The sequence below is a fragment of the Monomorium pharaonis genome, chromosome 1 (assembly GCF_013373865.1).
Source record: "Monomorium pharaonis isolate MP-MQ-018 chromosome 1, ASM1337386v2, whole genome shotgun sequence".
In the NCBI taxonomy this organism is placed as follows: Eukaryota; Metazoa; Arthropoda; class Insecta; order Hymenoptera; family Formicidae; genus Monomorium; species Monomorium pharaonis.
Window position 1 is genome coordinate 34,304,518 of NC_050467.1, and position 24,855 is coordinate 34,329,372.

Here is a 24,855-nt window from a genome sequence, read left to right on the forward strand (position 1 = left end):
TCTCTCTGCTCTGTCAGTGATGATCTTGCGTAAAATTCTTAAGATCAAATTGAATGGAAGGCAAGCATAAAAATAAAAACCACTCCAGTTTAAGAAAAAAGGCATCACTGCTTCCTAGCCTCAAGTAGCCCTAACCTAAAGACCATTCAGAATCTACAGAGACAATCTGAGATTCAGCGTCTGCTTCAAAGTTTTGAGCTGAAGGGATACATACGGCATATAAGAATAAATCTCGATCTGCACATCAAGACCAGATTCTACTACCGAGATTAGAGAGATGTAGAAACTTGATCGAGCCTATGCGGATGATGTATGAAAGGGCGGTTAATGTAGTATAGTTTTTCTTCTACGGACCAGAAACCGTGAGTCCGAACATCACCACAAACGGCACCCCAGCCTATTAAGGATGCGTCCGTAAAAATTTCAAGACTGAAAACGCCTGATCTAATAAAGTTGCGATGCGGTGAGTTCGCAAAAACAGATTTCCACCAGAGAAGGTCTTCTCTAATCGAAAATGGAAAAGATATTTGAGCATCAAAATTCTCGTCCGCAACTACGAGAGCTAGAAATTTTTCTCTCTCTCCAGGATCTTGATATGCAACATACTGTACTGCTGGGCAAACAGATGTTAAAGAACCAATGTAACTGGCAAAAAATCGAATTTTGCAAGATATCATACCTAAAAAAGTAAGCTTCGCCTGGAGAGGTTTATTTCGTCTGTCCGATGGTATCGAAATCGAGAATGATTCTGTATCAAATATAAAACCAAGATATCGACAGGACTTCGTTGGGATAAGCATGCTCTTTCGCTCGTTGATTTTAAAACCTAAAGGTAAAAATAAGTCTTGTGTGAAAAAGATACTTTTTTTTTTTTTTAATAGATCGTAAGATGGTGCTATAGTAAGAAAATCATCTAAGTAAGAAAATGACAGAAAGCCCTTTTTTTCTAAAAGAGTAAAAAACTGGTTTCAAAATTTTCGTAAAAATATAAGGGCAGATGCTAATCCAAAGGGTAAAGATTTAAATTCAAAAAGTTGACCTTTAAATCAAAATCGTAAGAACTTTCTATCTTCTTGGTGAATTGGAAACAGTAAATAAGCGTTCTCTAAGTCGATAGACGCGAGAAAATCGCCTGGAAAAATAAGGCGGATAACTGTCTTTCAATCCTTCAGTCTAAAATGCGGAGCGATAATAAATTTATTTAAACGTTTCAAGTTTAAAATAATTCTCCAGCCGCCCAAATTTTTTTTTTTTTTTACAAGAATTAACCTTCACAGTCAGAGACCGGCTCGATTGCTCCCTTATTACACAACCTTGAAATTTCTTGAGAGCAAATCTGTACTTCAGACCGAGATAAGAAAGAAGGTTCTGTAAGCTGAAGAGGCGGATGGTGACTAAAAGGTAGCCTATACCCCGCAACGGATTCTAAAATTACTGGATCAGAAGTAATTTCTCTCTAGCGAGAAATAAATAAATAAAAAGTCTGCCAGCCGAATGTACCTCTTGTTCGTCTACCTCCTCCTGGAGTGAGATCTGTGGCGATATGACGACTTCGACTGTTGTAGGGGCTCGGAAGTTTCCCGACTTCATAGAAGATGATTGGCTGCTTAATAGGTTGTTGAACCTTTCGCGCAACGATCAAGGGGGTTTTTACGATGTCCTTCGAAGATCTTTCCATCGAAGTTGCCTCTTTTATTCGCCACCAAATAAGGCACCAAAGAGGAAAATATCTGCAGCGATAGCATCGGCAATATTTTTGGCGATCAGATTTAAGGCAGGTAGGATCTGCGCCCTTCTGGAAATGGAGAAACGATAAAAAAGGCCTGCTAGGATTTTCGCACCATCATTGACCTTTGCTACCGCTAAACGCGCCTCGGGACTAAGAGTGCCTTGAACTTCCGATTTCAGAAAATCCGAGATTGCTCCGCCGAAAGCGCATAGCGCAATGCCCATCTGATCCTTGCAGTTAAAATCGTCTCGCTTAACTATCGAGTTGTTCCTCAAGGCCGCTCTGCATTCCGGATTGAACTTGGAGGCTCTAAGAAAGGAAATCGCATCGGAGGAAGAGAATTTTCTTAAAAGCGGGTCTCGTTGTTTTGCCAAAAGACCTTTGCGGGTAAGATCCTGTCACTTAAGAGTGACTAAGTCTTTCCAAGCTGTATCCTCTGCTCCTTTCCGTTTAGAACTGCACAATTCTTTTGTAAAGGCATCCGCATTGTCCTTCTCAAGAGTAGGAAATGGATAATCCACTAGAGTAACAATATTAGCTCGAGAGGACGTAGAAGACACCTCCTCCGCCTGATTACTTACCGCATCAGAAAAATACCCTGATATGCTCAATCAAAAAAAAAAAGGCTGTGTCGTTATACCGCCTGTATTCCGCAAATACAGACCCAGCAATCACGTACACACCTGTAATATGCGGATCCACTGGCCCTTCCTGACTCGCAGGCGCTGCCAGAAAATTGCCCTCCGATCCGGATCTCGATCGGTTATTAACGGTGACGTCAGCTCAGTCCGATGCAACAGAGATGCGGAAGAACATTGAGGGGGAGGGCAGATTGACGCTCTATTCTCCTTATGAGATAAAACATCAATAGACGGGATAATTTTTTCTTCAGGCTCGAAATACAATCACCGGAGAATGACCACCTCCTCTTCCTACTATTATGAGAAGACTTTTCCATCCTAGGAATTAATAACTTAATAAAACTGTGAGAGTATAAAAAATAGATGTTGAGGAATCCCACAACAGGAAAACAATGAAGGACCCTGGATACGTAAGCGCGAGCGCGACATACGCGGCGTGTGCGCCATGCGCAATACATCCATCCGGACAAGACAGCATAATTGTAATCGAACTTCACAGTAAGTTCATTCAATTTCTCAATTTTATTCCATTCTTTCCATATATAAATAGTTAACTCATAAATAAAAATAAAACATTTTTAGAAAGTTCTTTTGTTATTTTGAATAGTACATAAGATTTTTGATAGTAGAATTTTTTAATAGTTATAAGAATGTACTGAATAAAAGTATAAAATTCCAGATTTTTAATGGCACGTTTATTCAAAATAATTTACAATAAATATATTATATTAAAGCACATAGAAATAATAAATTATACTAAATAATAAGTATTTAGATATTTTTTATTAAGTTTAGATATCTAATATTCTTCAATAAATACTTTATTTTGGATTTTTTCCGCTTTGGCCCCACTGTGCGCCGTGGCGTACAACAATTGTTGTCATGTTGAACTTACATACTAGTTGCAGTGTTGCAATGTTTAGTTGTCAAGAAAAATTATGATATAATAATATAAAATATAATAATACATATAATATTTCCAGGAAATACGTCTACAGTTAGTCTATAAAACTTATCATTTCCGCAGTTTACCATGAGGAGATTGCAGTACGTTTTTAAATTCAATATATTCGGGGTGCTTTTTTAATGTGAGTCCCCTCGCCTCTCACATCATCTATTTATCATCGGGGTGCTTTTTTAAAGTGAGTCTCCTCGCCTCTCACATTATTTATCATCGGGGTGCTTTTTTAATGTGAGTCCCCTCGCCTCTCACATTATCTTTTTGGCGAGGGGACTCACATTAAAAAAGCACCCAAATGATAAATAAATAGAAGTTATACTAATGGAAGCGGAATAGCGTATACCGTCCGTATGCCGAAACTGTGTCCAACATCTGTGCGACAAGGATAGGTAGAACATGACTTGAGATGAAATGAGACAGAACTAGTTTTCTGTCTCATTTTATAACTTTTCCTCATAATGCGCATGAGCGGCCTACTTGTAAGTATGAGACAGAACTAGTTTCTGTCTCACTTCTTGGACACACTAGTACGGGTTCTTTTCCCTTTCCATTAGTATAAGTTCTGTGATTTGAGCTCGATTAGTGCGGAGGCAGATTTCACCTGCTTATTCCGTTATGCCCTTTACGAAATAAATGGTTTTTTGTAATATTTCACTTAGATGTATCGGTTTTGAAATAAAAATTCATGAATGTTGAAGGTTGCTAAAGATATTATACAATATGTAAGCAGCCATATTGTATCTGTCAATATAAATTTTGGTATTTTTTCATTCAAACTTATCATTCAATCTTAGAATTGTAACAGAATCTTGAAAAATCGATTTACTGCAAAAATATCCAGATTTTCATTAATTTACTAGCTGTTGGCGGCCATATTTGATTCGCCATATTAAATTTGCAAAATTTGAATTTAGATTCGTAATCAGTGATTCAAAAAATGTACATATGCAGAGTTTCTAGAAAATCTACTGAAAAACTCTAATTCGGTAATCAAAGGGTTAAAGATGTTTTTAAGACGTCTTATGTCCCGATTTTGTTATCATTGTGACATTGTGTTTTCTAGGTTAAATAATGGTTAGATAATCCTTTGGAGTCTGGATGATTCTTGTAGCTTTATACATTTCAAGCTTTATACATTTCACACTTGTAAATATAAAATTATTACGTTAAATATAAATTGGGCGTACAAAAAATATAAATTTGACTGTGTATTTTTAAAAGCAGGTGTTAAAAAAAAGATGTTATCGATTTTAGCCCTTTCCTTATATCGCCTCTTTGCTGTAATTTTAACATTGACTCGTGTCTACGTTCCTAGGCCCGACTCCCCTTCCACGCGGCAACCCGCGGCCTTACGCAATCGGCCGGCATCGGCAACCTTCGTCCCCCGTCGGCCCTCTCTCGAGTCCTCGCCATCCTTTCCGGCAGAAGCGTTTTTCTCCCCGTGCAGTGCACATCTTACTGACACGCGGTATTGTTAACCATTAACCCGAGCGATTCAGCAGTGCGTGCTCATTAGAGAGTATTAGGTTAAGTGAAACCACATTGTAAAAGAAGAGGAATAAAGATATAAAAACCAGAGCAAGGATTCATTGTCCTGACCGCACCGTCTACCGAGAATTTACGCCGGCAAGACACCTGCGGGAGCAAGCTCGGTGCCAAGCGCGTGAGCCTGCTCGCAGCGAATACGCAACACCTTATAAAAATGTAATACTGGGCAGTATTAAATTATTTGACCAGTAATTAATATTTATTTTAAGTATTAAAACCACTATTATTACTTTTAATACTTAAAATAAGTAATAATTACTGGCCAATTAAATACTGCTCAATATTATATTTTCATAAAAGTTAAAGGTGAAAGAAAAAACGAATAGTGTTTCTTTAGATTTTGACATTTTAAATGTGCGATAGAAAAATTATTTAAAAATTTATATAAAGAACACTTTAAGAATTAGGTAAGAACATGATATATAATATTTATAGAAATTCAAATTTATGAAATTACAAAACACGTCCATGTGTCTTTTTTTAGGAAAAAAAAGTAAGGATAAAATATATTTTATGTGTCTATAAAAAACATGTAAATAAATGAGTACGAGGAGAGAAAACCAGTATACTAGTATAATAGTATAATAGTATACCAGATAAATTACATAAAATTGGAAAAATGCAATTATTTGCCACTCGACACAATCAGTAATTATTTAGAATTTGATGTAGCCTTGAGGGTTAGGACCCAAGAAAGGAAAGACTATAGCGAGGTTGAGACACTGATCCACAGATAAATATAAATATAATAGAATAGTTAGCACTCCAATACTTTATTTACTATAGTAGTACACATATGTGTCGTGCCGCGTCACAATTATCCGCGTCACACTGCTTATCCTTCCTTACATCCTAAATCTTAAGGCAAGATCGAATCTCGAATAATAACTTATTGTATTGAAAAGCATAACAATTATTAGATAAAATTATTAGAAAAAATATAAATGTCATCCCCTTCTTTTCTACTAAAAATATTATAACAATCGACTTTTACGCTCCTGAAATCATCAATATCAATAAGAAAAGGTAGAGATATCATCAGTTTATATAAATAGAGGAACTCGGGGCAGAACGGGATACGATCTTTAAATTGATTATATATAATTTTGTAGAATAAACTAAGCCTCAGTTTTAGTGTCAATCAAAAGTTTATAAATTGTATAATAATATGTAAACGAAACAAATACAAAAATTATAATTAATACAACTTTTATGTAATTAAATATAAATATCTTTTTTCCGTTCTACCAAATACGCGAGGTAGAATGAGATATTTTAATTTTAACAAAAAAAATCTTTTGACAATAATTGGATACTAAAACTGGTTCGTCATCATTACTAGATGATTTTTAGCGTCTTCTAATTTTTCATTCTTCCTGGTTTTTTATACTCTTTTTTTATTTTCTATTTCCTTCGATATAACTAGTTGCACTGCCAATGCCATCGAATATTTATCCCATTGTTGTCTATCTGTTTTTGCGACGTATTTTTGCATCATCTTAAATTGTTTAATAAATAATTGTGAGAAAAAAAAGTGTGGAATAGAACGAGATACTATTCCATTCTATCCCATGCGATAGAATCCCGTTCTGCCCCACGATCACACATAAGATAAAAAAATTCATGTAACTTTTAGAAAAAATCTTTAAAAAAATTGTTTTGGAAAACAACATCTAATTATAAATACTTTTAGCGATTATAGTATTTAAAATTATGTATGTAACGATAAATTAGCTTACCTCAATCAACTGTCATATGAAATTTATAAATTCGCTTTTCAAATCGACCCGAGTTACTTCACAACTCTCATTCACTTAGAAATGACCTTTAGTTACAATCAACAAAGTTGCCTCAATCTTATCGCGACCTGTTGAAGCAGTTCACGAATTTTCCGCACTGTTGCGGCATCATGGAATGAAAATAATTGTCCCATTCTACTCCGCTATCCCATTCTGCCTCGGTTTCCTCTACATATCATTGAGTAAGCGTCAGAGTCGGGCCAATTAGCCAATGGCTATGCTGGTCACAACGGAAATTAGGTTACTTCCGTTGTACCATCATAACTATTGGCTAATTGGCCCGACTCTAACCCAATTTGAACTCTCGGTGGAAACTTACTCATATTTATATAAACGCATATAAATACATATCATGCAAACCAGAAAAATTACTTCCATCATATGAATTTTAAAGGAACTGAAAACATCCCCTCTCCATTTTTCTTTTTTTCCCTTCCCTTCTCAAAACACAAATGTGTTTTGTGGTTCCATACATCATCTAAATTTCTATAAATACACCATATTCTTACTCAATTTTCAAGGTGTTCCCCAAATTTTGTTCCCTATGAATTTTGTAATAATTTTATCACTATTACTTTTTTTTACTTGTACTTTAGAATGTTGTATAGTTCCATGTAAGAGCAATGGAATCGTAAGTGATAGATTATAAGTTTCATATCTCGTATATAGAGATTGGCCGGTATTTATAGTTCTTAATTTAAGATTGTTTTACAAGGAAATGCCGCCATCTACTAATTCTACTTTCGAATGAGCCATAGTGTATTCGAAAGGGGAGGTAAAAAGCAAAAACCGTGTTTTGGCTTTTGGGTGAATGAGCCTTAGTTTCTAAGAAAGTTGCATCTAAATGTATGCATTTTCGGTAAGATAAGTACAATGGAAAGCCACTTCTTAGCATGAAACACAATGGCCACAGGTACTGACTGCGTGCCTACTGTTTTGTTGCTATCCGTGAGCTGCGCTCGAGACCAGTTGTGACAAATTTTTTACTCTGTCTTTCTTTCTTTTTTTTTTTTTTTTTTTTTTTTTTTAAGGGGTTATACTACCCAGGCGTGCTGAAAAATGAGGCTTTTTTATGAATTTTTTTTGTCCACTACTAATAAAGCAATCAAACTAAAGTTTACAGAGTTTATTATATAAGTTTTAAGATATACAAAAAAAATTTTGTTTTATTTAAAGTACAAAATGGCGTCGTGGCAATAAGTTACTTAAGAACGCTTTTTTTTCGAAGAGATAAACGGCGTGCAGGGTAGCAATGTTCATACAGCATCTACAGGGATAAAAAAAATTTTTTTATATTCTATATTAGTGTTTCTTTGGAAGTACCAACGATTATTAAAAAATATTGATTTTTACAAATTTGGCATGCATTTAAAAGAAAAATTACTTTTTTCGATGAAAAATTGATTTTAAATCGTTTATAAAAAATATAATTATTTATTAATCGTAAAAATCATTGGTACTTCGATAGATAATCTATCTAAGAAGCTACAGTTCAAATTTCAAGTCAATCGAATATAAATTGCCCGAGTTATGCTGCATGCCAATTTGAAAAACATGGTTTTGAGATAATCGCGTTTAAAGTTTCAAAACATGTTTACTACATGAAAAATTGAAAATATCGGCTTGCTGATTTTTTTACCTTCACTCTGCTATCCCAGGACCGTAAAACATTTCTTCCAAACCTAAATATTGCTCTTCAGCTTCTTTTCTAAGCGATGTAAGATCCTTCCGCGCATTTTTTCTATTTATTGATGCTGAGCGGTTTGCAGCTTGAACGCGCCGTTCATCGATTTCTATACAATAATTGTAAAATTCGTGGCTAATCTTCAGTTTAAGTATACTCATTATAGCAAGTAATCCTTGAAAACCATCATTATAAAGGATTGCAGCAACGTTAGTCTCTATATCAATAATAGTTTTGCTGCTTGATACCGATTTCGGCGCTACTATCCAAACGACGGCGTTTAAACTTTCATTCGCATTTAATTAACACTTAATTTGAGAAAGTATAACTTACTTCTACCTATATAAAAATACCGACTTGACTACAACGCTTCAAAATGCTACGCGTGACGGAGTGGCATTTTTAAACATTTCAAAGCGCTTGGCGGCGCTTCGGAAAATAAGTTGTAAAAATTTTTTTAAATGTTTCCCACTTATAATTATGCTGGAATATCATTTTTAGATAGTTTATGCATTATTTAAGTCAATAAAAAAAAACGGAAAAAAAATTTTTTGCTGAGTAGTATAACCCCTTAATAAAAACTGTTTCTTGCAGTTTTAGTAAATTTTCATATTATTAAATATATTAAGAAATAACAATACATTTTTTATTTATTATAAAATTTTAACATTCTTGTATAATGTCGCGTTTATCTTTTAACTTTAACAGGCACCAAGCAATTATTTTGCATATTTTTAGTTATGATATTTTTTGCTTTTAAAAAAATTGTGTTTTCCACCTGACGTACGTAACAAAAAATATATTTGCAACACGCGAGTTGCATTTATAATATGTTCATGGTGCGAAAAATGTGTCCAATACTTGTATGTAAATTTTCACACACAATATTGTACAAGAATGTCAGAATACATTTCATAAGAAATAAATGTAAATGTATTATGTTTTATTATATTTAATAACATTATAGAAATTTATTAAAATCACAAAAAGTTTTTATTTTGAAGAATAAAGAAAATAAATTTAATTGAGATACAGATTTTTTTTAAATTGTTACAACTAGTCTCGAATCCAGCTCACACGGATGGCAACAAAATAGTAAGCGCGTACTTAGCACCCGCGGCAGCTGCGGCCACCGCGCTTCATGCCAAGAAGTGGCTTTTCATTGTACTTACTTTACCGACCGAAAATGCATACATTTAGATGCAATTTCCCCAAAAACTAAAGCCCATTCACTCAAATCCAAAACACGGTTTTTGCTTTTCACCTCCCCTTTTGAATGCACTATGGCTTATTCAATGGCTTATTCAAAAGTTAGCAAATGCGGCATCTCCTTGTTAAATACAATTTGAAGATGTCATGGATCAATCATAAAGCCATATTATCATCTTAAGGTATTATTTAAGACGATTTTATCTTATTCAGCTTTAATCTTCTTTAAATCTTTACACTATCTCGAAGTACAAATAGAAGGACTACTCTAAGTGCCAGAGAATTGGATTACGTTTTGGTTTCTTCAATCGCTATTTATCTATGTTCATACCTATACTTACATTTTTGAGAGCCAAAATTAAGGTCCTTTTTTAACATTCTCTTTTATTTAAATTAATATCTTTAAACAAAAATTTTCCTGCAAAAATTGCACTTTTTTCAAACATTTATTATTTACAAAAGTTAATATTTTGAATGTCTATTTTGTAGTTTTTCACACATAGATAGTGTGAAAATCTTTTATATTTTACCCTAAATCAAATCAGTTGTTGGTGTCAATTATGTATACCGGCTGAGTATGTATCAAAAAGGGAGATTCAACGATAGGGTCAAACATCACTATTTTGGAAAAAATAAAACAAATTTTTTTACATAAAAAAATTATATAATAAAACCTTCAAAAACAAAATTTTGATTAAGTCAATTATTTTTCTTTAAAAAAATTTCACAGTTAGGTATTATTTTTAAGCTTCAAAAGTAGTTTTTAAGGCTAAAATTAAAAAAATTTTAGAATTCAAAATACATAAAAATTTTAATGTAAATTTAAATGTAGATTTAAGTGTAGATTTACACATGTACTTACGCACACTTACACTTATATTTCTTTAAGCACTCAATATCCTTAAGGTTGCATATCCTGGTACCTGAAGTAATAATAACTTTATTATTTATCTTGATGAAAAGATTGTTTTATTTATCTTTAACTATAGAAATATGAACTGCCAATTGTATTCTTTTTTTATCCTTCAAATAATACAAACATGTATTTAACATCATAAAGGTAGGCTCTGTCTCTGAGACACTTTACGTAATCTGGATAAATACGCCATCATTTGGAAGAAAGATGGCCAGGGAGTAACAGTGGGACTGTCGGTCTCGGAAGTTTTCGGTGAGACAATAACCGAGGTGAAAAGAAAAGTGGTTTGAGTGAAAGCAGATGGTGAGAGGAAGGCCGGACATTGGAGAAAAGGAAGAGGCTGAAGGGTGAGAGTCAGATGAGATTGAAAAAATATGGAGTAGAGAAAAAAAGAAGAGTGGTGAGAAGAAGGAATTGCGTGGAGAAGACGAAAAAGAAGCGATTTACGGAGAGGGCGCTTGAAGGCAAAAATAAAAGGAGTGAGAGAGGAAGGAGTTGAGGAGGTAAAATAGTGGTAGATGGCGGTGGAGTGGAAAAATGGAAGGCGCGTACAGTGATGAAGTGTGAGATAGGTCTGCAGAGAGAGCACCGATGGAAAATTTGGGTGGTCGGAAAAAGTGAGTGGTGAATGGCGGCTGTGGCATCAATAGATCAATGTACGAGATTCGAGGAGTGAAGCGGAGTGTATACGCAGCGAGAGATTGAGTTGTGCGCATGGGTGAAGGAGGATGAGAAGACCGATTGGCTGACCGGAGGAAGAAAAAAAAGAGAGGAGACAGCGACGTATGACGGCGAGCGTGCTCATTGGAAATGGGTCGGTATCGAGATATCGATTGATCATATTGAGGCGGAAGGATCGATAAGTGGATTCGAGCACGTGGAAAGAAGGTTAGGAAACAGGAAAGTGAAAGTGGAACAGAGAGCAGAAGCAAGATTTGAGTTGATTGAGAAGATGAATAAAGCGAAGAAGGATAAGAAAGGAGATAAGAGGAGATGGAGGGAATGGAGGAGCTGAGAAGAGAGATGAAGAAAATGAGAAGATGTTTGGAGGAGAGGAGGAGGTGGTGACTCTGCTAAGAAGATTGTGCAAGGAAGTAAGTAGAGTGAGAGAAAAAGAAAGGAAAGCGAAAGCAGAGACTCAAAAGAGAACGGAGGGAGAGGATAAAAGGGGAGAGAGAGAAAGAGAAAAGGGTGTAGGTGAAGGCGAAAGAGAGACTGAGACTAAAAAAAGAGAACTTGAGATAGAAAGATCTCAGCTAGCAAAATGACGCAAACTCGAGCAAATTTTTGCAGCAAGTTTGCGCGAAGTTTGCCGCAAACTCGAGCAAACCTTTGCAGCAAAATTACGACAAGGTGTGTCTGCATTAAGCTTAGCTTTTACTGGCAAGGTTTGTTGTAAATAGTATGACGCATATTTTATGCAAATAACAGGGTAAAATTTGCTAATAAAGCATAACAACAAATTTGCAGCAAAAACAAGGCAAACCTTGCTGTACGTAATATAATAGCAAATTTGTGCCAAGAATAGAGAAAATCTTGTTGTACATAGCATGATAACAATTTGTAGCAAAAACAAGGCAAACCTTGCCATGCACAATATAATAGCAAATTTGTGACAAGAATAGGACAAATCTTGTCGAAATTAAAATCAACAAAAATGGGATATTGGACTGATTAGTCCAATATCATATGTGAATGGTGCAATCGTACTTGGTTTTCTGTTCTCAACGAGCCCCTTTTATTAATCCAGTAGGTAAATCTTTTTCACGAGAAATGCGCCATCGAGATAGATAGTAAAGTCACCCAGAAATAAAGTTTGAATTCCGATAATGCAACCCTGTTATTTGCATAAAATGTGCGTTATACTATTTGCGACAAGCCTTGCAAGCAGAAACTAAGCTCTTTACGAACACCTTACCACAATTTTGTTGCAAAAGTGTGCTTGGCAAGTTTTATTTTGTTCTTGCTACTAATTTGCCGTTATTCTGTGCTTAACAAAATTTCTTGTTCCTGCCATAAAATTGTTATGTCGTGTAGCAAAGTTTGCCTTGTTATTTGCTTAAATTTTGCATGTTATCATGTCGGAGCAAATCTTGTAATTTCTCTACGTAAAATTTATGTACAAGTCTTTCTCTGTTATTTGCAGTATCGTGTGATGAAAACTTTTGCCATAAATTTGCTCGAAACTTTTAGAAGACAAAGTAACAGACACTTACTTGTCATAAAATTGTTGTCAAAATTAAAACAATCCTTTCTGTAAAGCTTTCACGATATGTGATTTTAAGGGAGCGTCCCAGATGCGCACAGTAATAAACGGACACAGCAGGCTGAGTGAAACGGGCACAGTAACAAACGGACACAGACCAAACGGACACAGTAACAAACGGACACAGACCAAATGCGCACAGAGCGAAACGGACACAGTGCGAAACGGACACAGACCAAATGCGCATGGACCAAATGCACACGGACCAAATGCAATCTATGTACATTGCAAGCAGAGGTTACATAGGTTAGCGACTTGGACGGGGTGGGTGCGGGAGGGGGGCCGAAGGCCCCCCTTGCACCCCCCCGTGTGTGTGTGTGTGTGTGTGTGTGCAAAGCATTCACTGCATCACATGGGTTTGCGACTTTCCGTGTATGCATTTGGTCCGTGCGCATGTGCAGTGTGCGCATTTGGTCTGTGTCCGTTTCGCTCTGTGCGCATTTGGTCTGTGTCCGTTTGTTACTGTGTCCGTTTCGCACTGTGTCCGTTTGTTACTGTGTCCGTTTCGCACTGTGTCTGTTTATTACTGTGCCCGTTTGGTCTGTGTCCGTTTCGCACTGTGTCTGTTTATTACTGTGTCCGTTTGGTCTGTGTCCGTTTGGTCTGTGTCCGTTTGTTACTGTGTCCGTTTCACTCAGCTTACTGTGTCCGTTTATTACTGTGCGCATCTGGGACTCACTCGATTTTAACAGGCCTGGCTAGCTGGGATGATTGTGGCCACAGAAGAAAAAAGGGAGAGAAAAAGAAACGTGACAAAAAAATGAGGCCGGAGGACGCACAGTTGTCACAAATCCCAAAAAACGCGGTCAAAATATAAAATCATTTGTAAATTTATATGAAATTGAGGATTCTGAAATCTTTGAGATCGCTGATTACGAATTTAAAATTAAAATTTAAAAAAACAAAATGGCGGATTGGAAATAGCGGAAAGATATGTTCAAAAAATATCAAACTTAACTGAAAAGAAAATTGGGCATTTTCGAATTTTCAAGATCGCTGATGACGAATCTGAAGTCAGAATTCAGAAAAAAAGAACTTAGAATATTAAAAGGCTCTTATATAAAAAAAAAAAACGCTTGACTTCAGACAAAAAAGACTATTTAACTCTAATCAAATTGACTGAAATTAAATTAGAATTTTTATTTTGTTATTTTTTGTTTTTTTATTTTTTGTTTTTTTTTTCTTTTTTTATTTAATTATATTTTTATTATAAAGATATTTACGCAGCTTTGTTTTATTAAGCTAATTTAATTTTAATTATTGTCATCATTATCATCATCAGATTCATCTTCCTGATTAACGATATTTCAGGAGGTTTAAAACATCTGCAGAAAGATTACTACTCTTTCTACGAAGCATTTTTCTGAGAAATGTAATGTAAGGGTCGGATAAAACAAGCAATTTTTTAATCAAATCCGTATTTGTTGCTATTCGTGACCATTTTCTTGTATTGTGCTCTTTGAAGTATCGACAATCTTTATTTCTTGACTCTTGAGCTTCTTTAGATAAAAGTCCAAGTGAGAGAATGCTTGTTGATACGACTGTCTCACCATGATTCAATGACTTATGTAGAGTTGGAGGCATTGAGTACCAGTTATAAATTTTCCTGGAGAGATTTGCAGTTTCTTTGCAATATTTGCCAAATTTAATGTCATCAATGTCAAAACCAGAAGAAATGGTTTTCAGTAAAGTACAAAATCGAATAATAAGATTTTTGTCAATTCCGGTTTGACTGGACACTGTCGGTGATTTTCAAAGAATCTGCGGGCACTGTTGTCATTTGTGTTTCCACTTTCTTGCTTTGGCATATCTATGAGCAATCCCAGTTGCTATCGAAATTTTGAATAAGGTTTTTTTGTTTTTCAAGTTTTATTTTATTCCCGTGATGTGCCATTTTTTTAGTGTCATTCTGTATCTAATATGAATCAGACACTTGAAATATTTTATCAAGCAATGGAGTGGAGAGATACCAAATGATAAAGCATATTCATCTATGTGGTGATTCGATAAATTAAATTGTTTTAAATCTTTAGGTGTTGCTTTACACATGTAACATATCATGTCAAATGACACAGTAACAAATGGACTTACCACATGGGTTGCGTCATTTCAGGACACCCTTACCGATGGGGTGGGTGCGAGAGAGGGAGTGAAGCCCCCACATGTGTGCGTGTGTGCGTGCAAAGTATTCTCTGCATTACATAGGTTTGCGACTGTGTCCGTTTATTATTGTGTCCGCTTGGTCTGTGTCCGTTTTGCACTGTATCCGTTTCACAATGTATCCGTTTGTTACTGTGTCCGTTGCACACTGTGTCCGTTTGTTACTCTGTCCGTTTCGTGCTGTGTCCGTTTGTTACTGTGTCCGTTTCACTTAACCTGCTGGGTCCGTTTATTATTGTGCGCATCTGCGACTCACTATCTCTTACTACCTTCTCTTTTTCCCCTGGGTTATGTGGGTTTGGGAATCTACTGTCCTTACATTTTGTTTTACGTAGAATAGTATAAATATAGGAGAAGGGTTCCATCCCTCTCCTTGTATGCTGAAATCTAACTTTACCTAGTTTTAAACGCAATTTAGTCACAATTTCAAATGTGAAATCGTAACATGAATTTCATACGAAACATAATTCACTAACATCCTCCAGATGCTTACAGCCCGCAACAAAATGTATAATTATTCTGCTTCACATAAGTCTTTGATTTTTTATATAAAACTTTTGTTAAAAATATATATCGTACTTATCAAACTTTTTCTGCTTACAACTTTTTAATAAAGCACAAGCGACGGTTTAAATTTTTTGAAGGTTATTTAGGAGAATGACAAAATATTTCAAGGTCAAGGTTATTGGGAGTTAATTTTTTAGATTAGGGTTAATATTTACTATTTCAATTAATATTCGTTTTCATTTAATACTGATTTAATAATAATTATATCTGTTTTTATTTTATACTAATCATATTTACGGATTTGTACTTTTTATGTAATTGCGTGAATAATGAAAAAATTATGCGGAACAGATATAACGAAAAGTGAAAAGTTTAAAAAGTTATATAATTGATCACCTAGATTCAAAGTTAGACCAAAATTCCTTAGACTTTATAAAATAATTATCCAAAGACCACACAATATTTTTTAAATATTTATTAATATTTGCCAACCTGACGATGAACTTCGAAGAAAAGGCAAGAGCTGGGCATGGACGAAGAAGATGGATGGAGAAATGTATTAGGGAAAAAGAAGAAAAAAGGGTGCTAACAAGAGGGATATCGGAGAGAGAGGTATACTTGAAAAGATGCAGAGTACAAGAGGCGGATCTAGAACAATGAAGAGAGCAGGGGAGGTGTGTGGCGGAGGAGCTAATCAGGTGGGATAGAAAGCGTCAAATGGAAGAGCAAGAGACATTAATTGAGGGGCCAGATACAATAAGAGATACAGGAGTATCAAGGTAGTGGGGCTTCCAGAATACCTGAGAAGGGTAGGAGAGAGAGGTAGTCATTACCACATCTAACCCTTGCCCTCCTCATAAGAGGAGGGCAAGGGTTAGATGTGGTAATGAGGAGTCAAGGAATAGGTACTGGTTGCAGGAGGAGGAAAAAAGCTGTAATATGTGTGGCAGGAAAAGTATACGTTGGAACATTTGTTGGAGCGGTGCGTATAGAAAAGTATCAGTAACATGGAGATAGAGGACATATTAGGTGAAAGGGAAACGAATGTAGACAATTGCTGGCTTAGGGAGGGAAGATGTGAAGAGGAAAAAGGATAGGGGCAGAAGAGGAGCTTAGAATGGTGTAGGATAGAGAGTTAAGTTAGGTTAAGTTGGAGGAGTGATGGGAGTGATGCGTGTTCAAGGAATTCATTGTACGAAAGACCAACCAAGTCTTCGCAAAGGGAAGGGAGGATGAGTATGTTAAATGTCGCTTACGACCAGATCAATTGGAAGGTGGTGTTTTTGTAAAGGGTTGGATACGTCCTTACAAAATGCCATTTTGTAATTTCTCAGAATTGGAAATAAATTATTTTACTACTACTACTATTATTAAAGTCAGCTGGGGCAAGTGCGGCTTCGGGGTAAGTGCGCCATCAGTTTATGTAACGTTGCAGGGTAAATGACGTAGAGTGCGCTATAGCCGTATGTTGAGTAGATGCAATTGTACAAATTTTCACCGCTAAAACGCTCGCCATTGTTAATCAGTAACCTTGGTACAATAGTAAACAATCGACACTAAAGAAGAACTTTAATGTCAAGTTGTGAATGTTTTGTTATTTACCATATATTCGCCATCAGTTAACGTAAAAGAATAAAACTTGTAAGTACTTTTTATAGTTAGTATTATATCTGTAATTAACAATCCAATTTGTTTTTTTCTTTTAATCTTTGACTACAGTGGATTTGTCGATTTGTTTATTGTTGATTCTTTAAACTCCCATCCGAGACAAGTGCGATTCAAACTATGGAGCAAGTACGACCGTGAATTTATCGTTCATTTCTGTTTGCGTTAAGCTTCTTTTTGTTTTTTTGTTTTGGTTTTAGAAATTTTTCATCACCTTTAATCTCTTCACTTATCAAAAACTGTTTCTTTTGTCCAGTTTTATTGAAGAAAATGGTACGGAACTACGTAAAAGAATAGAGAAGCAGAAAATTAAAAAAAAACAAGAAAAAAGGAAAGAAAGCAAAAAAAGGAGAAAAGAACTTGAAAAATGAAAGCAAAATCAAAAAGACTTTTGAAGTGCAAACTAAGAAATGAAAAAGAAGTTAATGTTAAAAGCGATGAAAAAAAACTAAGCAATCATTCGTTGTGTATTCTTGTTCATAAATAAATTTTTTTATTAAAAGTAAACTGTTCATTATTTACTTAAAAAAAGTTAAAAAGTTGTCTAATAAAGGTTAAATCACCCTGAAAGTCGAGCTTTTTTTTGTTAAAATTCCATTTTTAGTATTTTAGTATTGCTTTTTTAAGTGCTTACAAATTAAGTAACAAAAAAGATCTGAAAAAAGCAATGAAAAGGTATTACTTAATTAAAACTGTCCACACCTGCACCAAAAAGATTGTCATATTATGCATAGTGGCAATAATAACCGAGATCGCATTTGCCCCAAAACTGGGGCAAGTGCCCTATCAAGACAAAAACTTTCTAAAGTGTGATTTTTTTCTCTTAATTCTTTTTCTTTTTTTTTTAATAATTTTATGCATTTATAAAGTACAGTTTGAATGTCATATTGCCAAAGTTTCAATGTTGCATAAAAAGTTGGGAGCTTGTGAAAGGAGAGTAAACAATAACTTTGCATTTTTGGGTATGCACTTGCCCCAGCTGACATTAATTATTTATTTCAAATAATGAATTTAAAAAAAATATTTATAAAACGTTTATTTAACGTTTATTTAATATTTATAAATTATTAAAAATGATTTTTTATTAAAAATAATGATTTAAGAAAATTATTTAAGTATAATATTTATTTAATATTTATGTAATATTTATTTAATATTTATGTAATATTTATTTTAGATTTAAAAAATTGTTTAAAACAATATTTTAAGTCTAAAAAATATTTATTTAATATCGATTTAATATTTATGTTACAATAATTAATCATTTAAAATAAAGATTTAGGACAAATATTTATATAATATTGATGTTTTTATAATATTAACTTAACATTTTATTAAATCGTGTAAGGACCGTTTTTCCCACTTGGACGTAGCTCGCCGGAATCTAGGGTGTAGGAAAGGGCCACTGAGACAACAGATCAATTTCGGGGGTAAAATTATAATATATTTAATGTAGCTATTTTGTAGATTCATATATACAAAGTTATTTACAAAGAGACTCGTGTTTTGTGCCGATCAGCTGTTCGCTGAGTCGTGTGCGGCGCTTGGTAGTCGTCGCGGGATCTGCGGTGCTGCGACGAGTTATGTCCCGCGGTGAGGCGTTCGCGCTTCGAGGCTTGGTGGGAGCGCGACGTGGCGGGCGGTAATTGCCCTGTGGTCCAGTTTGGTGACGCGCTGTACGAGGCGAGGTTGTTTTCCTGTCTTTATTCGTTCACCATTTTAGGTGATTTTTTGAAGCGGCAGCCCCGAAAATCCTCGGAGGAAACGAAGAACGTTCGATCTCTAGATACCGGGCCGTGTAGTTAGGAGCAGAGGGAGCCCGTGGCCGAAATTCCTCGGCAAAGGCAGAAACGCTCTACCCTCAGCTTGCAGGCTTAGGCTAAGAAGTTAGACGCGAATAGAGTCGAGAACACTCGGCTAAGACAAAGAACACTTTACCCTAGTCTTCGGATCGCAGGAGGCTTCTCGGTCGTATCGGGCGGAAATGAAGTGCCAGAATACAGTCGGATCGAGAAGTGATTCGTACTCTATCGGAACCAGAGAGAAGATAGAATAGAGCGCGGGAGCCATAGGTAATCATGTAAGTGGAAACATCAGACTATTAAAAAAAGACAGAAATTCAAGTAACCTGGCTGTCATTATCTATTCGCGCATCCCTCAGTTTTTGATATTTAGTTATGCAATTGTTTTGGTTACATTTGTCACTTCAGTGACAGCTGTCAAATTTTGGAACACAGCCACAGAGAGAAGATGAAATTCTATTATACAATATGGTTCGAATGTGCATAATATGCATTTTCAATTTTTAATATATAATTTTTAATATATATATTATGTTTTTACTAATAACAAAACATTTATTAGATTTTTAAAATCTGTATTCATTTTTTTGAACATATAACTCCACACTCATATAACTATCTATAGACTCTTCTCTACGCATGCGCTAAGACAAGGACAGCCAGATCTCTTCGATTTTTGTCTCTTTCTAATTGCCTGATGCTTTTTTAGCTAGCTCCCGCGCTCTGTTTTATCTTCTCTCTGATCGGAACGGCCTTTTATACCCGTCCAGATGGAGGTTCGGGCATTCTCGTAAATCTTCCTCCGCACTCAATCCCCCCTTGATGGTCGGAAGAGCGGCGAGGGAAAGCGCGCGGGACGTTGACACAATTTTCATCCCAACGCTGTGGAAACTTTTATGATAGACCGATGCCCGTATCGCGGTCCGACGGGTGTTCGGCCAGGTCGTACGCGGTTGGTGGATGCCGGCGGACGGGAGGTTTGTTACAATCGTTTAAAATAATATTTACGTAACTTTATTTAATGTTTATATAATAATTATTTCACATTTAAAAAGTTTAAAATATTATTTTAAAAAAATATTTAACTCCTGGTTAGGAAGCTTCACTAATTATGGAGCGTAAATTAAATGTAAAGGAAGAGTGAATTTGTATAATGAGTGTTGACATAGGTAATGTAGAAAGAAGAAAAAAGAAAACGGGAAGTTGCTACAGAAGTGGAGAAAAGGGAGAGTGAATAAAGCTTATAAGCAATTACAGGACAATATAGGAAAAAAGAAATGGAGTATGCGGGGTTGTACGAAAAGAAAAAGAAAGAAAAGAATAAAGATTTAATGAAACAAGCAAAGAGGCCGACAAAAGCAGGTAAAAAAGGTAATAAAGAAATAGTAGAAGAGGAAGATAGAAACAGGGAGGAATATTTGATATATTTCTAAAAAATATTGGAAGGAGGGAGATTGAAAGCAGAGTAAAGATGGAGATAATAACAGAAAGGAGGGAGATAGAAAGAAGTTAAGAGAGAAAGAAGAAAAAAGAAAAGAAAAAATGGAGTAGATTAAAAGTCGACAAACTGGCAATATTTTATTCTATTTTACAATCTCATAACGTTTTGACCATGGGATTTGGTCCCTTTTAAGTGAATATTCGGTTATATATAATACGCAAGATAACAACTGTTCATAAACTCGTGTAAACAACGGATTCATAAAAATTCTACAATTTTACCAAGGAAAAGGAAATTATTAGAAATGTACACTGGCGCAAAAAAACGAGACAAAAATTTTGACCGACTTTTAGGCAAACTTCAAAGTGCAACTTTGCGAAAATCATCCAAATTACATGTATAACCGCTTGATAAGGACCAAAACCTACGGTCGAAACGTTGTGCATTGTTAAATATACATGTGGCCAGTCAGGTCGAAACTAATAATCAATCTTGTTGTGATTTTTTATATCATTTTTGTGTCCTTTCAAGCGCGTTTCTAAGTGTCTTTTCGTTTGCCCAATGTAGGACGCATCGCATGTGGTACAATTTATGCAATATACTACATCAATTCTCTTTGACAAGTCCATTTTGTCTTTGCCCTTTTTTATGATACAATAAAGTTTTTTCGGGACGGAGAGCAATGTATTGAGTACAAATTTATTCAAACGGTGGCTTAATAACAAATTAATAATGAACTATCGGAAGCCTACGTTTTCAGACCATTATATGAATTTTTTTCTCGAGTCATCCGTTACGTTACAAAACAAACACGGGAGTATCCCGTTTGGACACGTAACGATTGGACACCGCACGATTGGACACAGCACGATTGGACACCGCATGATTGGACACCGCATTATTGAACACCGCATTATTGGACACCGCATTATTGGACACCGCACGATTGGACACCGCATTATTGGACACTGCACGATTAGACACCGCACGATTGGACACCGCATTATTGGACACCGCATTATTGGATACCGCATTATTGGACACCGTACAATTGGACACACACACATTCACGTGTGTGTATGCAGATTTCTAATACCGTTTACATGGGTTAGCGACTTGGACGGGGTGGGTGCGGGAGAGGGGCCAAGGCCCCCCTTGCACCGCCCCCGTGTGTGTGTGTGTGTGTGTGTGTGTGTGTGTGTGTGTGTGTGTGTGTGCGTGCGTGCGTGCGTGCGTGCGTGTGTGTGTGCGTGCGTGCGTGCGTGTGTGTGTGCGTGCAAGCATTTTCTGCACCACATGGGTTTGAAACTTTCCACGCAAAACGAGATGCTCCTAAAAATACGTATATAGACATTTAAAATTCAATTTTTTTCTGGCAAATCGAAGCTTTTTTCTGCCAGATGTTTCTAAGGTTAGATAATCTGTCATATGATATATAAATGTTATTCACTAGAAGACTGCGGTGTCCAATCATGCGGTGTCCAATAATGCGGTGTCCAATCGTGCGGTGTCCAATAATGCGGTGTGCAATCGTGCGGTGTCCAATAATGCGGTGTCCAATAATACGGTGTCCAATCGTGCGGTGTCCAATCGTGCGGTGTCCAATCGTGCGGTGTCCAATCGTGCGGTGTCCAATCGTGCGGTGTCCAATCGAGCCGTGTCCAATCGTGCGTGTCCAATCGAGCGGTGTCCAATCGTTACGTGTCCAAAAGGAGGTCACCCAACAAACACCATAATAAATTTAGTGGACAGAGCAGTTTTATTATCGGACAATGAATTTCACAGCACCAACTTTAGTAAAAAATATCTTAAAAAATAACTGCTTCCCTGATGACTTAATCAACAAATTTGTGAACAGACGCGTTAGAGAAATCGCACTAATAATGAAATAAATAGCATGACAAATGAAGGCTGTGGTTTCGATACCAAAAAATGCATTTTATTACCTTATATAAAAGGCGTGAGCAAGGGTATTAGCCACCGTTTGAATAAGTTTGTACTCAATACATTTTTCTCCGTCCCGAAATAACTTGATTGTATCATAAAAAAGGGCGAAGACAAAACGGACTTGTCAAAGAGAATTGATGTAGTATATTGCATAAATTGTACCACATGCGATGCGTCCTATATTGGGCAAACGAAAAGACACTTAGAAACGCGCTTGAAAGGACACAAAAATGATATAAAAAAACATGAAAGTGGCCTTTCTGTAGTTAGCAAGCACCGCATGATTGAAAAGCATGATTTCAATTGGCAGTCTCCCCGTATCTTACATTGCAAAAAGAATAGAAGGAAAAGGGAAATTGCTGAAATGTTCTTTATAAAAAAAAAATATAAATGCTATCAATCTGCAGAAAGACACTGAAAATCTAAATACTATTTACCACAATGTAATCAAGGCCACTTAACGTTTTCTTTCTCTATGGCATTCTTACCGTCCTAACGAAAAATATATTCATTCTTTTTGCTACCGTTGACTGTGCTTCACACTATTTTTTAAATTATGTTGAGACGTTGCTTAAAATTATACTGACTTGAATGGCTTGTAGCCTAGTATATATTTTTCGGTTTTTGACAAGGAGACACATAAGTTCATGGATTCATTATCAAGTTGTTACCACTATTATACATTTCTAATAATTCCCTTTCCCCTTGTAAAATTGTAGAATTTTTATGAATCCGTTGGCACGCGTTTATGAATAGTTGTCTTGCGTATTATATATAACCGAATAATTCACTTGAAAAGGACCAAATCCCATGGTCGAAACGTTGTGAGATTGTAAAATACAATAAAATATTGCCAATTTGTTGACTGGCAATATTTTATTGTATTTTAATCTACTCAATTTTTTGGCTTTAATTACTGGTGACAATAAGTTATTTCAATTTTGTTAAAAAAATAAAGAAGTTAAAATAGAAAAAGACTAAAAGGGTATTGAAAAAGTTGAGAAAAAAGTAAAGTGATGGTGAAAAGAAAAAAAACTAAAAAAAATGGAAGAAATTAAGTATTTAGATTAAAGATTTACATGCACTAGGAGACAGGAAGATTAGGTAGAGGAGAAAATGAAGAATATAATGGGAGTAATGAAGCAGGTATGGGAAATAAAGAAGTTAAGATTTGAAAGAAATTGGAGGAAGAGAAATCTATTTGATTGGCTGATAAGGAATGTAATTGGATTTAGAGCGAAGATATCAGAATGAATAGAGGATGGAATGAGAGAGGATGGAAAGACTACAAGACATGTATATAGGGTGTCCCAACGCACATGGGTCAATGCTCGTAAAAGGGTAAAAGGGATCGAGATGAACATAAAAGTCTAATATTGTCTTGGGTTAGATCTTGGGTTAAGCCTCTGGTTAAGTCCACCAATAATCAAGGTATTAATTTTTCAAATTATGCGAATGAGAACGCGCTCAAGGAAGAGCTCAATCCGCTTGAGCCATAAAACGGAAAAAAATTTTATTATGAATGTTTGATAAGCTTTTATTATTTACTGTTCACAATTACGATAGAAATTAATTAGATTATTTGAGAATTCTACATGTTAATATCTTGATTATTTGCAGACCTAACCCAAGACAATATATAAACTTTTATGTTCATCTCGATCCCTTTTATTTTTTTACGAGAATTGACCCACGTGCTTTGGGACACCCTGTGTATATATATATATATATATATATATATATATGTATATCATTTCACGGAATCTGTATATGAAATTTGAGATTATAGTCACCGATTTCGTTTAAACTGCAGAAAAATATTCGCCAAGATGAGTTAAAACAACTTGAATTTTTTTAGATTTTTAAACCCACGGGATTAATGAGGGCGCTGCTGTCATTTCTTTGACATGTCGCGTTCCGACAACGTTTTGAAGTAAATTTTCACCAATTTCTTCTTTTCTGTTTTTTTTTCAAACGTATACATTTTTATGTAAAATTTTATCTTCTTTTCAATAAAAATATTTTTAATTCTCTCAAAATTAAAGAAAGCATTAAAAATGATGATTTTTAAGAAAAATTCTGTTTTTTTATATCTTCCCTAAAGTTTATTTTAAAATGAATATTTTCATTGGAAAGAGCGAATTTTTTTACATAATATATGTAGTTTATAACTATTGCTCTCAATGGTTAGAATCAAAATTAAATAAATAAACAAATTTTTTACTATTTTTAATTATATTTTCGTTCTTATTAATGATTTTTTATTAAGTCGTTGTACAGCCATCAATCCATTTTTATTCTTATAAAGTTCAAAGATGTTGAAATTACACTTGCATAAGCATATCATACCATATAATTCAGAGGAATTATTGCATGATAACTCTTGAGTTCCTCTCACTGTATTGTGTGTAACACACCGTTATTCTAAAAATATTTTTATTTGCTTACAAGTTTTGTAAGATAATATTACTTTATTTAAATATAAAATATATTGTTTTCTTCAACTTCTGTTGTCTATGGGTACGTTTTTGGAGTTGGCGTTACGAATCAATAGAGCATGCTGCCATCAAATGTGCCGAG

The 24,855-nt window shown here is 35.2% G+C and overlaps 1 protein-coding gene across 4 annotated transcripts in view; it reads right to left on the reverse strand.

The window, feature by feature from the left end:
* LOC105834554 (sodium channel protein Nach) overlaps positions 1-24,855 on the reverse strand; it is an 88,082-nt gene that overhangs the window by 18,207 nt on the left and 45,020 nt on the right. The window contains exons 8-9 of one of the 4 annotated variants that reach the window (XM_036283940.1): positions 10,444-10,494; positions 6,253-10,340 (exon numbers count right to left, since the gene is read on the reverse strand). In XM_036283940.1, coding sequence (XP_036139833.1) covers positions 10,315-10,340; positions 10,444-10,494 — 77 coding nt within the window. In that variant the 3' untranslated portion in view covers positions 6,253-10,314. Of the gene's footprint in view, positions 1-6,252; positions 10,341-10,433; positions 10,495-24,855 lie in introns of those variants that run through there. The other 3 variants (XM_036283937.1, XM_036283933.1, XM_036283935.1) reach the window with 3 other exon arrangements.